Genomic DNA, 12,627 nt, shown 5'->3' on the forward strand with positions numbered 1-12,627 from the left:
TTGATTTTTAATAGATTTGCAAAAATTAAAAAAAAAAAAAAAAAAATGTATTTCACGTTGTCATTATGGGGTATTGTGTGTAGAATTTTGAGGGAAAAAATGAATTTAATCTATTTTGGAATAAAGCTGTAACATAACAAAATGTGGAAAAAGTGAAGCGCTGTGAATACTTTCTGGATGCACTGTATGTTTCAATCTGAGACTTTTACACTTTAAAACTTCTGTTTTATTAGCAAATTCAAAGAAAACATTGAATCAAACTGGAAATAATTTACAAAAATAAATAGATCATATATTATTATAAATAAATATATATAAATATAAGTTTATTTATCAATAAAGAGTCAAAAATACAAGCAACAAGCCTCAAATTGAAAATATACATTTATTGGTGTATTAATTAATCAGTCAGTTTTTCTGTTTGTTGGAAACAAATAGGAAACTTAAATGTGAATTCTGGATTTAGAAAAATTGACAGATTCTTTATTTTTATTTTTATAATAAAAATGACCGTTTTCTGCCTCAGTACACATTATTAATTAACAACATTAACATTTCAGAAACTGAGTGGTTCACATTTAATCTTTAAACTGGACTTTCTGTACGAAACTAACGAGTCTTATTAACAGCACAAATATAGAAATATATTCATTTGCTTTATTCATCTACAGAACTGAGTTTGTGCCTCCTGGTCTTTAGACTTTAAACTGAAAATATAAAATTGATCTTCTATAAATGTGCCATCAACTCAAAGATGCCAAAATAAGTATCAAACATATTTGAACTGCCACGAAATCCCGTCTAAAGCAGTTTAAATGCAGTGAAGTGACGCTCTCTCTCTGCTGCTCCCTGTGTTGGGTTTCAGTATTGCCATCTTTTACTTTATCTTTTGCTTTTAGGAACTGTTCAGACTGAAGACTAAGCCTGAATGTTTTTGAACACATTAAATAAACGTTAAAGTTTAGAATAAAAACATTTGAGTGGAAACTGGATGAAAAAGATTTGTGCCAAAAACTTTTACATTTGTCATTTTTATTTATTTGTTGTTTTTGTTATTTTATTTATGTTCTGAATATATATATTTTTTAAATAATGTGATAAAATGAAGCTCTTCCACATTTATATCGCTGAACGAATTTAAAACAAACTCACGAAATTTATTCAGTTTCAAATCCATAAAAAGATGTTTTCCTGTCATCACGACGTTCAAACTATCGTTAACTTTTCATGTGGATTTATTAACACGGGATTGAAATACTGAGGTTTTATGCCAAAGAAGGACTTATTGTTGTTTTTGTGTAAAATATAGTTTTTTAATCTATGTTTTCAAGATCTATTTAAAAAAGAATAAAAGCTGTACATTTCTGAACATTTGCTCTGAATGTTTTAATTTTCATTAAAAAGAGCTTAAATCATCATGACCACATGTTAAATTCTTTTATGGCGCTTTTGTATTTAATGAAACGTGACATCACGATTCTGCGTCTGGTTCTGGTTCTGGTTCTGGGTCTGGGTCTGGTTCTGGATCTGGTTCTGGGTCTGGTTCTGGTTCTGGGTCTGGTTCTGTTGAAATGTTCTCTGTGATTCTGAGAAGTTCAGAGTTTTGTTGTTCCGTCCGTGACGCTTCGTTTCTCCTTGAAGTGACAAACGAGCTCCGTCAGCATGTCGTCCATTAAACACTCAGAGCAGCAGATGGTGATGATGAAGATGATGGTGATGAAGATGATGATGAACTAAAATCAGGACTTTTCATTCTGTCTTTAACGTTAATATTTGTTTCTTCTTTTTTTTAAAGGTTTTTATTCACAAACAAAGTGAAGGAAAAAAACTGGTGAATGGAAAAATAATGTTTGAATAGATATAACATTACATATATATATATAACATATATACATATATATATATAACATATATACATATATATAACATATATACATATACATATATATAACATATCTATACATACATATAACATATACATATATAACATATACATATATATACACATATATAACATATATATACATATATATCACATATATATATATACATACATATATATAATTTTTTTACATAATTTATGATTAAACTGTTGATTAGAAAATCAACTCCAAATTATTTATTTGATATTTATAGTTTTCTCATCATATATTGATGATCATGAAAACATTTGTTCTGTACAAACGGTTTCATGATCACAGTAAAAAAACTAAAACGTTATTTATTATTTTACAGGGTTTCTTCAGTTTTTTCTACATTAAGTATAAATTCCATAAAAACACTAAATTACTTTTATTAAAAAAAATATAAATCGTCGTCATCAGTTGTGATCTGTTAATCGATATCATTGGGAATTCGAGTTTTTTACTTGATTAATTAATTGTTTGTCTTGAAAGTGAAAATACATGCAATTCTTAATAGAAACACAAAAACATTGATTGACACGTTTTTTTAAAGCAAAACTTTGCATTTAATGTGAAGAATGTTTAAAAAAGTAAAACGTTTTGTGTTACAGTTGTTTCATGTAATAATCTGATCTATTTACGTTTCATCTGTTTATATAATAGTCACGTTAGATCTGACTCTAGAACATGATGTGATAACAGAAGTACTTATTATTTTATACAAACATTCCTAATTACAATATATATATTTATATAATCATTGTTTAGTAGAAATTAAAATGTGTGTTTCAGTTGAATTTTATTAAATTTACATTAAAACACAAATGAGGAATAAACTCTCTAAATTTGTTGTATTTCATTTTTCATCTTCATGACTTTTAACGTTAAAATGAAATGTTAAATAAAAACTTGAAACTGATCAGAGGAGACGCTGACTCAGCAGACGATCAGCTGATCAATATTTGTCAGTCGAGGTGATCACATCATGTCCGCTCATTAGCTGCTGTTTGTTTTACAAAGTGATGGAAGCAGCCAATCAGAAGTAACCCCCACTGAACAACCTGCTGACTGGCGCGCGCGCACACACACACACACACACACACACACACACACACACACACACACACACACACACACACACACACACACACCTGCTTCAGACATCAGTCCCCACAATGTGAGTTAAACAGGTTGACACACAGCAGGGGGCGTGTCCAGGTGGAGATGGAGTATAAAAGGAGAGGAGGCCCATGTTCTTCCTCACATCAACCAGCACTCAGCTGCTCCTCCTCATCTTCATCACAGTCACCTCCTCCTCCTCGCACCTCCTTCTCCGACTCTGCAGGTGAGTCTTCCTCCTCCTCCTCCTCTTTCAGCTTTAGATGATCCAGATCTTGTTGTTCGATTGTTAACATGAATCCGTGTCTGTGTGTGTGTGTGTGTATTTCTGTCTTTGTGTGTGTGTGTGTGTGTGTGTGTGTGTGTGTGTGTGCAGTCCCTCGTCCTGCAGCATGGCGGCGCTGTGGCTCCAGTCCTTCTCCCTGCTCGTCCTGCTGGTGGTCTCGTGGCGGAGCTCCGAGGCCGTCGCTCCCCCGCAGCACCTGTGCGGCTCTCACCTGGTCGACGCCCTCTACCTGGTCTGTGGGGACCGAGGCTTCTTCTACAACCCCAAGAGGGATGTGGACCCCCTGCTGGGTGAGACCACCTGGACTGGAGCCTGTGATGCTGTCGCCATGGTGACGGGTCATTTAGTTTAAAGACCTAGTTAAAGGACAGTTATATAGTTTTACTATATAAACATAATATAACAGTAGAACTAGTTTTTAGTTTAAAAAAAAGTTTTAGTCATATTTTTATTTTCTTAACGAGTTTTTTTTTTTTAGCTGTTTTGTATTTTTGTGTGTTTCTCACGTTTGTATGAATCATTTTATTTCATAGTTGTAAATCTGTTTGCTGTTGTTTTACGTCTTTTTTTACAACCATTTGATTCACTTTGCAACATGAAACACCTGAACGCTCACCTGTCGGTTCGTCCTATTAGGTTTCCTCCCTCCGAAGGTGGGCGGAGCTGCGGTTGCCGGCGGCGACAACGAGGTGGCTGAGTTCGCCTTCAAGGACCAGATGGAGATGATGGTGAAGAGAGGTATCGTGGAGCAGTGCTGCCACAAGCCCTGCAACATCTTCGACCTGCAGAACTACTGCAACTGAGCCTAGCTTAGCTTAGCTTAGCTTCAGGGCTAACTCAGCCTCCCCTCCCCCCTCCCCGAAAAAAACAACTGCTGTCAGATGAAGCGCTGAGAAACCGATGAATTTATTTTTCCTAGAAAATAAAGTTTTGTGAATCGAGTTTGTTGATGTGCCGACTTTATTTTATTAGTTTAATGTCACTGATGAGTGTTGTGTTTATTTAAAAACATTTAAAATATATTAAAAACATATATTGATTATATTTCACCAGAAACTGCTCCACCGGTCCATCACAACATTCACTCCCTCTCTCTCTCCTCTCTGTCCTCCTCCTCTCTCCTCTTCTCTCCTCTGCCTCTGCAGCCAAAAGCTCCTTCTACCTAACCAGAATTACATCCTCATTTTCTAATCCCAAAAAGCTATTCTCCATCTTCTCCATCTTCTTCATCTTCATGTTCTTCATCTTCTTCATCTTCTCCATCTTCTTCATCTTCATCTTCTTCATCTTCTCCATCTTCTTCATCTTCTCCATCTTCTTCATCTTCTCCATCTTCTTCATCTTCATCTTCTCCATCTTCTCCATCTTCTTCATCTTCATCTTCTCCATCTTCTCCAACCTCCCCCCCCCCCCCTCCTCCCTCCATCCTTCCATCAAGCCACTTTGTCAACTACTTTACTAAAAAGATAGATGACATACGCTCCTCATTTTATAATCCATTTTCTGTAACTACATGTCCATCATCTTCATCTTCATCCCTTTCACTTTCCTCTTTCACCCCCCCGTCTCCCAATCAAGTTGTTACCTTGGTAACCTCCACCCCCCTCCCCATCCCATCTCACATTCTCCAGTCTATTGCTCCAGACCTTCTTCCTTTTCTCTCCATCTCATCAACTCTTCTCTGTCAACGGTCTGTTTCCTGAACTCTCTGAAGGAGAGTGAACCCTCTCCTGAAGAAACCCCCCCTCAACCCATCTGAAGTAAACAACTACAGACCGTCTCTCTTCTTCCCTTTCTTTCTAAAACTCTGGAGCAAGCTATCTTCAACCAACTCTCCTCCTATCTCCACCATAATAACCTTCTTGACCACCAGTCTGGTTTCAACAGACCACTCAACAGAGACGGTCCTCCTTCTGTCTCTGAGCAGCTTCACACTGCTAGAGCAGCCTCTCTGTCCTCTGTCCTGATCCTTCTGGACCTTCTGCTGCATTGGACACAGTGAACCACCAGATCCTTCTTTCCTCCTTCAGGACCTCGGTGTCTCAGGCTCTGCTCTCTCCCTGTTCTCATCCTACCTCAACGACTTCACTTACCGGGTAACTTGGAGAGGATCTGTGTCTGAACCTTGTCCTCTCACTACTGGTGTCCCTCAAGGCTCCGTCCCGGGTCCCCTCCTCTTCTCTCTGTACACCGACTCTCTCGGCTCTGTCCTTCACTCGCATGTCTTTTCCTACCACAGCTATGCTGATGACACCCAACTGATCCTCTCTTTTCCAGATCTGAAACACAGGTAGCAGCATGAATCTCTGCCTGTCTGACTGACATCTCTCAGTGGATGTCCTCACACCACCTGGAAATCAACCTCCATAAGACCGAACTGCTCTTCCTTCCAGAGAAAGACTCTCCCACCCTCGACCTGACTACTACCTTCAACAACTCTGTTATCCCGACCCTGACTGATAAGAACCTCGGAGACACTCCACAGTCAACTCTCTCTTACTGCCAACATCACTGCAACAACACGTTCCTGTAGATACATGCTGACCAACATCAGGAGAATACGTCCTCTTCTCACTCAGAAGGAGGTGCAGGTTCTGGTCCAGGTTCTGATCCAGGTTCTGGTCCAAGTTCTGATCCAGGTTCTGATCCAGGTTCTGGTACAGGTTCTGGTCCAGGTTCTGGTCATCTCACATCTAGACTACTGTAACTCCCTCCTGGCAGGTCTACCTGTTAGTACCATCTGACCTCTGCAGCTCATCCAGAATGCAGCAGCTCGACTGGTCTTTAACCTCCTAGATTCACTCACACTACTCCGCTCCTTCTCCTCCTCCTCCTCCTCCTCCTCCTTTACCTTGAACAATATAACTTTAGTATCTTAAAATAGAACTTACTGATAGAACTTTGTAGTTTGGCTTTCTGGAAGATAATTGTATTTTCTTGATTCTTGTTGTTCTGGTTTTGTACCCTCATGGTTGAAATGAACTTATTGTAAGTCTCTTTGGATAAAAGAGTCAGATAAATGAAATGTAATGTAATGTAATGTAATGAAATGTAATGAAATGTAATGGGGGGTGAACTGTGTAGCTGTGGTTAACACTTATTTAATGTTCAGTTTGTTTAAACACTTTGATGTGAAGGACCAGCATGCACTGGGGCAGGTGGATGTTTGTATTCTTTTACTTGCAGGAACCACGTATCCTATGATGCATCAGCAGCTCTTCTTTTAAAGTTTGTTTGAAGACAAAAAGTCGATACAACCCCTGAACACCTGCTCGGCTCGGGGGGTGGGAGGGGGGTGTCAGGTGTTGCAGGGCGGGGTCAGGTGTTGCAGGGCGGGGTCAGGTGTTCCTCTGCCAGGAGCTCAGAGACGAAAACATGAGCTCAGCGTGAAGACTGAAAATTCAGCTCAGCGACGAGTTCTCCTCCTCCTACTCCTTGTCCTCCTCCTCCTCCTTGTCCTCCTCCTCCTCCTGCTCGGTCTGTGTGTTGGATTATTTCCGTCTTAGTTTCCGCTGCCAGGACCCAACAAACAACAAACACGATGCGACACGTTCACCTGGACAACGAGACGTGCAGCAACGGTGAGGAAGACTCGGAAACTCTTCATCTTCTCTGAAACTCTTCATCTTCAGGATGAAGGTTTCTCCTCCTCCTTTGAATATTGATGATTTACTGCGTCGATCTGTTCTCTATGACGTCATGTCATGATCGATCAGCTCAGCTTTAAACTGCAGATTCATAAACAGCAGAAGAAGAAGCTGCATCATCAGACAGAACTCAGCCAATCAGAGAGTAGATCAATCAATCAATAACGGATCAGAAGAGACGCTGTGTTCCTGTCAATCATCTCTGGCATAATTTATTCATAATTTTATTCAAGTTATTAAAGAAACCATCGATTAATTATATTAATCCTTCTGGTGATGACTCAGCACATTCTCTCAGACTAACTGGAAGAGACAGAAGGTGGAGCAGACAGGTGGAGCAGACAGGTGAGGGAAGGTGTTTACATCAGCAGGAAGTTCCTCCTTTTATTTTGAAGTTTTGTTCAAGTTTGAACTTCATGTTAAACTACACTTTCAGAGGAAGCGTCCTGTGTGGAGGCTGCTGTGACCTCTGACCTTTGACATGATTCCTGCCGCGTGGTGGTGGCGTGTTGCTGCTCGTGATCGGATCTGTTGACTCTGTAAACACCCGACGGGCTCTGCAGCTCTCAGGTTTCATCTGGTGGAACCAGAATCTTCCTGTTACCCAGGATGCACTGCTTCTGTTTTACTGGGAAACATTCTGATGATCGATCAGGAGATTATTGGGAAAATAATATTTATATATAAATATATATATGGTGGTGTTTCCTGTGTGGACTGCTCTGATTGGTCCGTGTCCCCGCAGGCTCCGCGGTGACGTTATGGTGCGGCTCTCAGTCCGCGATGTGTTCGATGACTCACACACACCTGAACGACACCCAGGCAGCAGGTAACCTCCTGATGACATCAAACTCACCTGGGAACTCAAGCAGCTGTCCAGTGGCAGCGCCCCCTCCTGGTCGCAGTAACACGTCTACCTGTCTGCAGGTGTGCCGTCCAACAGGACCTACCAGCTGTGGCTTGGCCTGACTCTCGCCCTGCTTTCGGCCTTCCTGATTGGTGGGAGCGTCATTCTCAAGAAGAAAGCCCTCATCCGATTGGCCAGCACTGGACACACACGAGCAGGTGAGCGGGGTCACATGACTGTCCAACACACACCGTCCGGATCCATCCGCCGCCGAAAGTAGTCCCTGAAGAAACTGAACAGCAGGAAGTGACTGTTTATCACTTTGGTCAGTTCTCTGGTTCCTGTCTGTCGTTCCTGTCTGTAGTTCCTGTCTTTAGTTCCTGTCTGTAGTTCCTGCAGTTCCTGTCTGTAGTTCCAGTCTTTAGTTCCTGTCTGTAGTTCCTGTCTGTAGTTCCAGTCTTTACTTCCTGTCTGTAGTTCCTGTGTGGAACATGAGACCCAGAGGTTTGGACAAACAGAAAGTTGCTCAACTTTGTCAAACAGATATCAGATATTTGATATTTGAAGGTCATCTGGAGGTCATCAAACATGTGATCATGTTCCTGCAGGTGATGGAGGTCACGCCTACCTGAAGGACTGGAGGTGGTGGGCGGGGCTGCTAACCAGTGAGTCCTTCATTAGATTCATCCCTCTGCTTCCAGTCTGTGTGCTAAGCTATATATTTGTTGTATGTAACATGACGTTGTGTTCATGTACAGTGGGTGGAGGAGAAGCGTGTAACTTTGCTGCATACATGTTCTCCCCGGCCACGCTGGTGACCCCGCTGGGCGCTCTGAGTGTCCTCTTCAGGTAGCCATAGTTTCCTCCTCTCATGTTACAGGGAATCTTCAGTTCGTCTGCGTTTTAGTGTGAAAGGGTTTCACCGAGTTCCTGTGTGTTTCAGTGCAGTTCTGTCCTCCCACCTGCTGGGGGAGGTGTTGAATGTGGTGGGGAAGCTCGGCTGTCTGCTCTGCCTGCTGGGGAGCATCCTGCTGGTCATCCACGCCCCACAGGAACAGGAAGTGACATCACTGCAGGACATGACTTGCAAGCTGCTGGAGCCAGGTGAGGCGGGGAGGTTTGACCTTTGACCTATAGAATTCACTCTCTCTGCTCTCCCCTCACCCCAACGAGGCAGATGCTCCGCCCACCTCTGGGCCTGGTTCTGATAACAGATTGTGTTGTTGTGTTCCTCTGTGATGTTGGAACGTTCTAGAAGGACTTTAATGTGTTCAGATTAAATAATTTGATGGGATTTGGAACTTTATAAATGAAATTGAATTAAATTGAATTCAGGGTTTAAACAGAAGACGTTTAAAAAATTCAGTGTGTCTCTGTGTGTCTCTGTGTCTCTGTGTGTCAGGTTTCCTGGTGTACATTGCCATGGTGATGCTGCTGGTGTCCGTCCTCGTCCTGTTCTTTTGTCCTCGGTTCGGTCGCTCCAACATCCTCGTCTACATCAGCGTCTGCTCACTGCTTGGAGCGTTCACTGTGTCCTCGGTGAAAGGCCTCGCCATTGTCATGGCAACCGGTGAGACCACACACACACACACACACACACACACACACACACACATACACTGATGAAGAGGATGATGATGGTTCTGTGTTTTCGTTGTTCCCACCAACTCTTCATGAACTCCACTCTGTCCGTCCAGCTGTCCGTCATCAGTCTGACTTCCTGTTTCTGTCTTCAGTGTTTCAGGATGTTTCAGTGCTGGCTAACCCGCTCACCTGGATCCTGCTCTTCACCCTCATCGTCTCCATAGGAACGCAGGTGAGCTGCAGGGTTCATCTGATACAGTCCAGGGGTGGAAGGAAGACCAGGACAATGACAGACATGTTTTCTTCATCCTACACTTGCCCGTGCTCACCTGTCCTCACCTGTGCTCACCTCTGTTCACCTCTGTTCACCTGTCCTCACCTGTGCTCACCTCTGTTCACCTCTGTTCACCTGTCCTCACCTGTGCTCACCTGTGCTCATCTCTGTTCACCTGTCCTCACCTGTGCTCACCTGTCCTCACCTGTCCTCACCTGTGCTCATCTGTCCTCACCTGTCCTCACCTGTCCTCACCTGTGCTCACCTGTCCTCACCTGTCCTCACCTGTCCTCACCTATGCTCACCTGTCCTCACCTGTGCTCACCTGTCCTCACCTGTCCTCACCTGTCCTCACCTATGCTCACCTGTGCTCACCTGTGCTCACCTGTGTGCAGGTGAACTACCTGAACAAGTCTCTGGACACCTTCAACACCCTGCTGGTGTATCCCATCTACTACGTCCTCTTCACGTCCGTGGTTCTGTCCACCTCCATCATCCTCTTCCAGGAGTGGAGGAGCATGTCAGCTGTGGATGTCGTCACGGCGCTGGGAGCCTTTCTGGTCATCGTGGTGGGTGTGGCCATGCTGCACCTGTTCAGAGACATGCAGGTTGGTCCCCTCCTCCCCCCCGACATTAATGTGAGCCTAGTATGTAATGCTGCTTTAAAAATATATTCTTCAATGTCTCTTGTCACAGATAACAATGAAGCAGCTGACCAATCAGCTGTCTCAGCTGGTGGTGAGGGAGGGGCTTACAGTTGAGGCAGCAGCCAGTGGAGGAGGAGGAGGAGGAGGAGGAGGAGGAGATAAAAAGCAGGATAAATACAGACTAATGGACAACATGGTGATAGAAAGTCTTCCTCCCATGAGAGAAGAAGGACCGAGAGTCTTCATCATCAGCTGAAGGAAGTGGGCGGAGACACCTGTTGATGTTGGTTCATCGTTCAGGTCAAACAAATGGAAACAGAGTCCATCTCATCTTCATCTCATCTTCATCTCATTTTCATCACATCTCCATCTCATCTTCATCACATCATCTCATCTTCATCACATCTTCACATCATCTCATCTTCAACACATCTTCATCTCATCTTCATCACATCTTCATCTCATTTTCATCACATCTCCATCTCATCTTCATCACATCATCTCATCTTCATCACATCTTCACATCATCTCATCTTCATCTCATCTTCATCTCATCTTCATCACATCTGAATCTGTATATATATATATATATATATATATATATATATATATATATATATATATATATATATATATATATATATATATAACTGAGGTAGTAGTTAACTGTTGCTAACTGATTGGTTGTTGGTTTTTAAGTTTTTTGGGGGGGGATTTGTTGACTATAATAAAAATGGATATAAAATATCTCCAGATGTTTAAAAGATGTTTTGGCAGAAACAAAGTGAAGAAGCTAAAAGCAGCTTAAAACGTTTATAATTATGTGACGTTTCTGTGACGTTTCCGCTGCACTCTATTGTCGTTATTGATGCTGATTTCAACAGATTTCCAGACTTCACAGAAAAGAAAAGATTCAACTGAAACTTTAACTTTGTACATGTTGAATGACAGAACTGTTCGTGGACTGAATCTGAATTTTTTTTTAATTTCCTGTTGTAGCGCCTCCTGGTGGACGAGCTGTTCTCGTCACTTTGAACACTGAGTGAAAGACTAAGATTTAAATCGATCAGCTGTTTTTGGTCCCATATTATCAGAGCAGAGTGAGACCTCTTAGTTTCTGTCCGTGTGTGTTTGTCTCCTCCTGTGGAGGATCTTTGATGCTGAGCTCCTCTCAGCTGATGGCTGAAGTCTGTGAAGCAGAGGAACACAGAATCTTTCATTGATCCTGATCCCTGGAAACACATTTTTATTGATTAGCTTTAATGTCAGTAACAGAAGATCTCTGAATTCATCAGGTTAATTCAGAATAAATTCATAAATTTTATTTGGAGCTTCGACAATCTGGAGTTTAACGAGCTGGACGCTGACTGATGATCAGTATTGATCAGCTGTTTGTTATTAATCAATTATTTAATTTGATTAATTATCAATCAGTTCATGTTCAAATTCTTTTATTTAACTTAATTCAGTTCGTTAGGTAGACCAGACAAAACATGACATCACAGAGGCATTTTGTTTTCAGTCCTGAAATGTAATTTAATTTATTATAATTAATCAATTTATTACATTATTATCATTTCAAATTTAAAAAAAGCCTAATTTCAAACTAAAAGTCCTCATTTCCAACTAAGAGCCTAAATTTAAATTAAGATAAATGGACCTGACATCTGTCTATCATTAAAGAGGAGCTGGACCAACAGCACAATAAATACAAATATTGGCTATTATTATTATTAATATTATTATCATTATCATCTTAATACTATCATTATTATTATTGTTACTATTTTGTTTATTAAGTAGAAAATTCTGTCTTTAATAAAGATTACACATTTTGGGACACAACAATCCAGTTTAAATCAAATAATTAAAATTAATTAAGCAGTAAATGTTCCTCTTTTAAAAAAGGTAAAACCCCAGAACGTCCACTGGGTGTCACTGTGGTGCAAGACATCAGACACACACACATTCACAAACACACACACACACACACACACACACACACACACACACACACACACACACACTGAGAAGCAGATAAACCGTCAGTGTCTCACCTGGACATACAGAGGGACACCTGTCCTCCTCTGGTCGACCGTCAGTGAAACGTCCTCATGGCTCTACTTCCTGTTTGGTCTGTCTGTGGACATCATCAACCATTAGTGATGTCATCATTGGTTTGTGAACAGGAAGTGACCATATTTGGACGAGCTGGGGGAGGAGCCAGCGGTGGATCTGACCGATCTGATTGGAAACCTGACGATACTACGTCCCGCCCACCGATAGCTGTAACCTGACTGCACCACAGACCTGTCAATC

The 12,627-nt window shown here is 41.6% G+C and overlaps 3 protein-coding genes across 4 annotated transcripts in view; all 3 read left to right on the forward strand.

Annotated features, from left to right (window-relative positions):
• Positions 1-1,418, forward strand: part of LOC138194940 (E3 ubiquitin-protein ligase RNF26-like) — a 5,762-nt gene extending 4,344 nt beyond the window's left edge. For both annotated transcript variants that reach the window (XM_069143980.1, XM_069143981.1), the window contains exon 2: positions 1-1,418. This exon is cut by the window's left edge. The gene's annotated coding sequence lies outside the window, so the exon portion shown is untranslated.
• Positions 1,419-3,415: 1,997 nt separating this feature from the next.
• Positions 3,416-4,112, forward strand: ins (preproinsulin). The gene is made up of 2 exons (XM_069143949.1): positions 3,416-3,599; positions 3,946-4,112. Exons 1-2 carry the CDS (start codon positions 3,416-3,418, stop codon positions 4,110-4,112), a joined length of 351 nt encoding a protein of 116 aa, XP_069000050.1.
• Positions 4,113-6,708: 2,596 nt separating this feature from the next.
• nipal4 (NIPA like domain containing 4) lies at positions 6,709-10,906 on the forward strand. Its single transcript, XM_069143950.1, has 10 exons — positions 6,709-6,890; positions 7,702-7,785; positions 7,884-8,021; positions 8,412-8,468; positions 8,562-8,652; positions 8,747-8,907; positions 9,206-9,373; positions 9,540-9,619; positions 10,057-10,269; positions 10,358-10,906. The coding sequence occupies exons 1-10, from the start codon at positions 6,851-6,853 to the stop codon at positions 10,562-10,564; spliced, it is 1,239 nt and encodes a 412-aa protein (XP_069000051.1). The 5' UTR covers positions 6,709-6,850; the 3' UTR covers positions 10,565-10,906.
• The last annotated feature ends 1,721 nt before the right edge of the window (positions 10,907-12,627 follow it).

Source organism: Embiotoca jacksoni, unplaced genomic scaffold, assembly GCF_022577435.1.
Source record: "Embiotoca jacksoni isolate LCO1_2020_lvr unplaced genomic scaffold, fEmbJac1.0.p SCAF_118, whole genome shotgun sequence".
Lineage (NCBI taxonomy): Eukaryota > Metazoa > Chordata > Actinopteri > Embiotocidae > Embiotoca > Embiotoca jacksoni.

Excerpts from the sequence above, each read along its gene's own strand:
- ins (XM_069143949.1), top strand. The coding sequence starts at position 3,416 with ATGGCGGCGCTGTGGCTCCAGTCCTTCTCCCTGCTCGTCCTGCTGGTG. Across the intron at positions 3,600-3,945 it reads GGATGTGGACCCCCTGCTGG|GTTTCCTCCCTCCGAAGGTG; the intron begins GTGAGACCACCT and ends TCGTCCTATTAG.
- nipal4 (XM_069143950.1), top strand. The coding sequence starts at position 6,851 with ATGCGACACGTTCACCTGGACAACGAGACGTGCAGCAACG. Across the intron at positions 8,908-9,205 it reads TTGCAAGCTGCTGGAGCCAG|GTTTCCTGGTGTACATTGCC; the intron begins GTGAGGCGGGGA and ends TCTGTGTGTCAG. Across the intron at positions 9,374-9,539 it reads CGCCATTGTCATGGCAACCG|TGTTTCAGGATGTTTCAGTG; the intron begins GTGAGACCACAC and ends TTCTGTCTTCAG.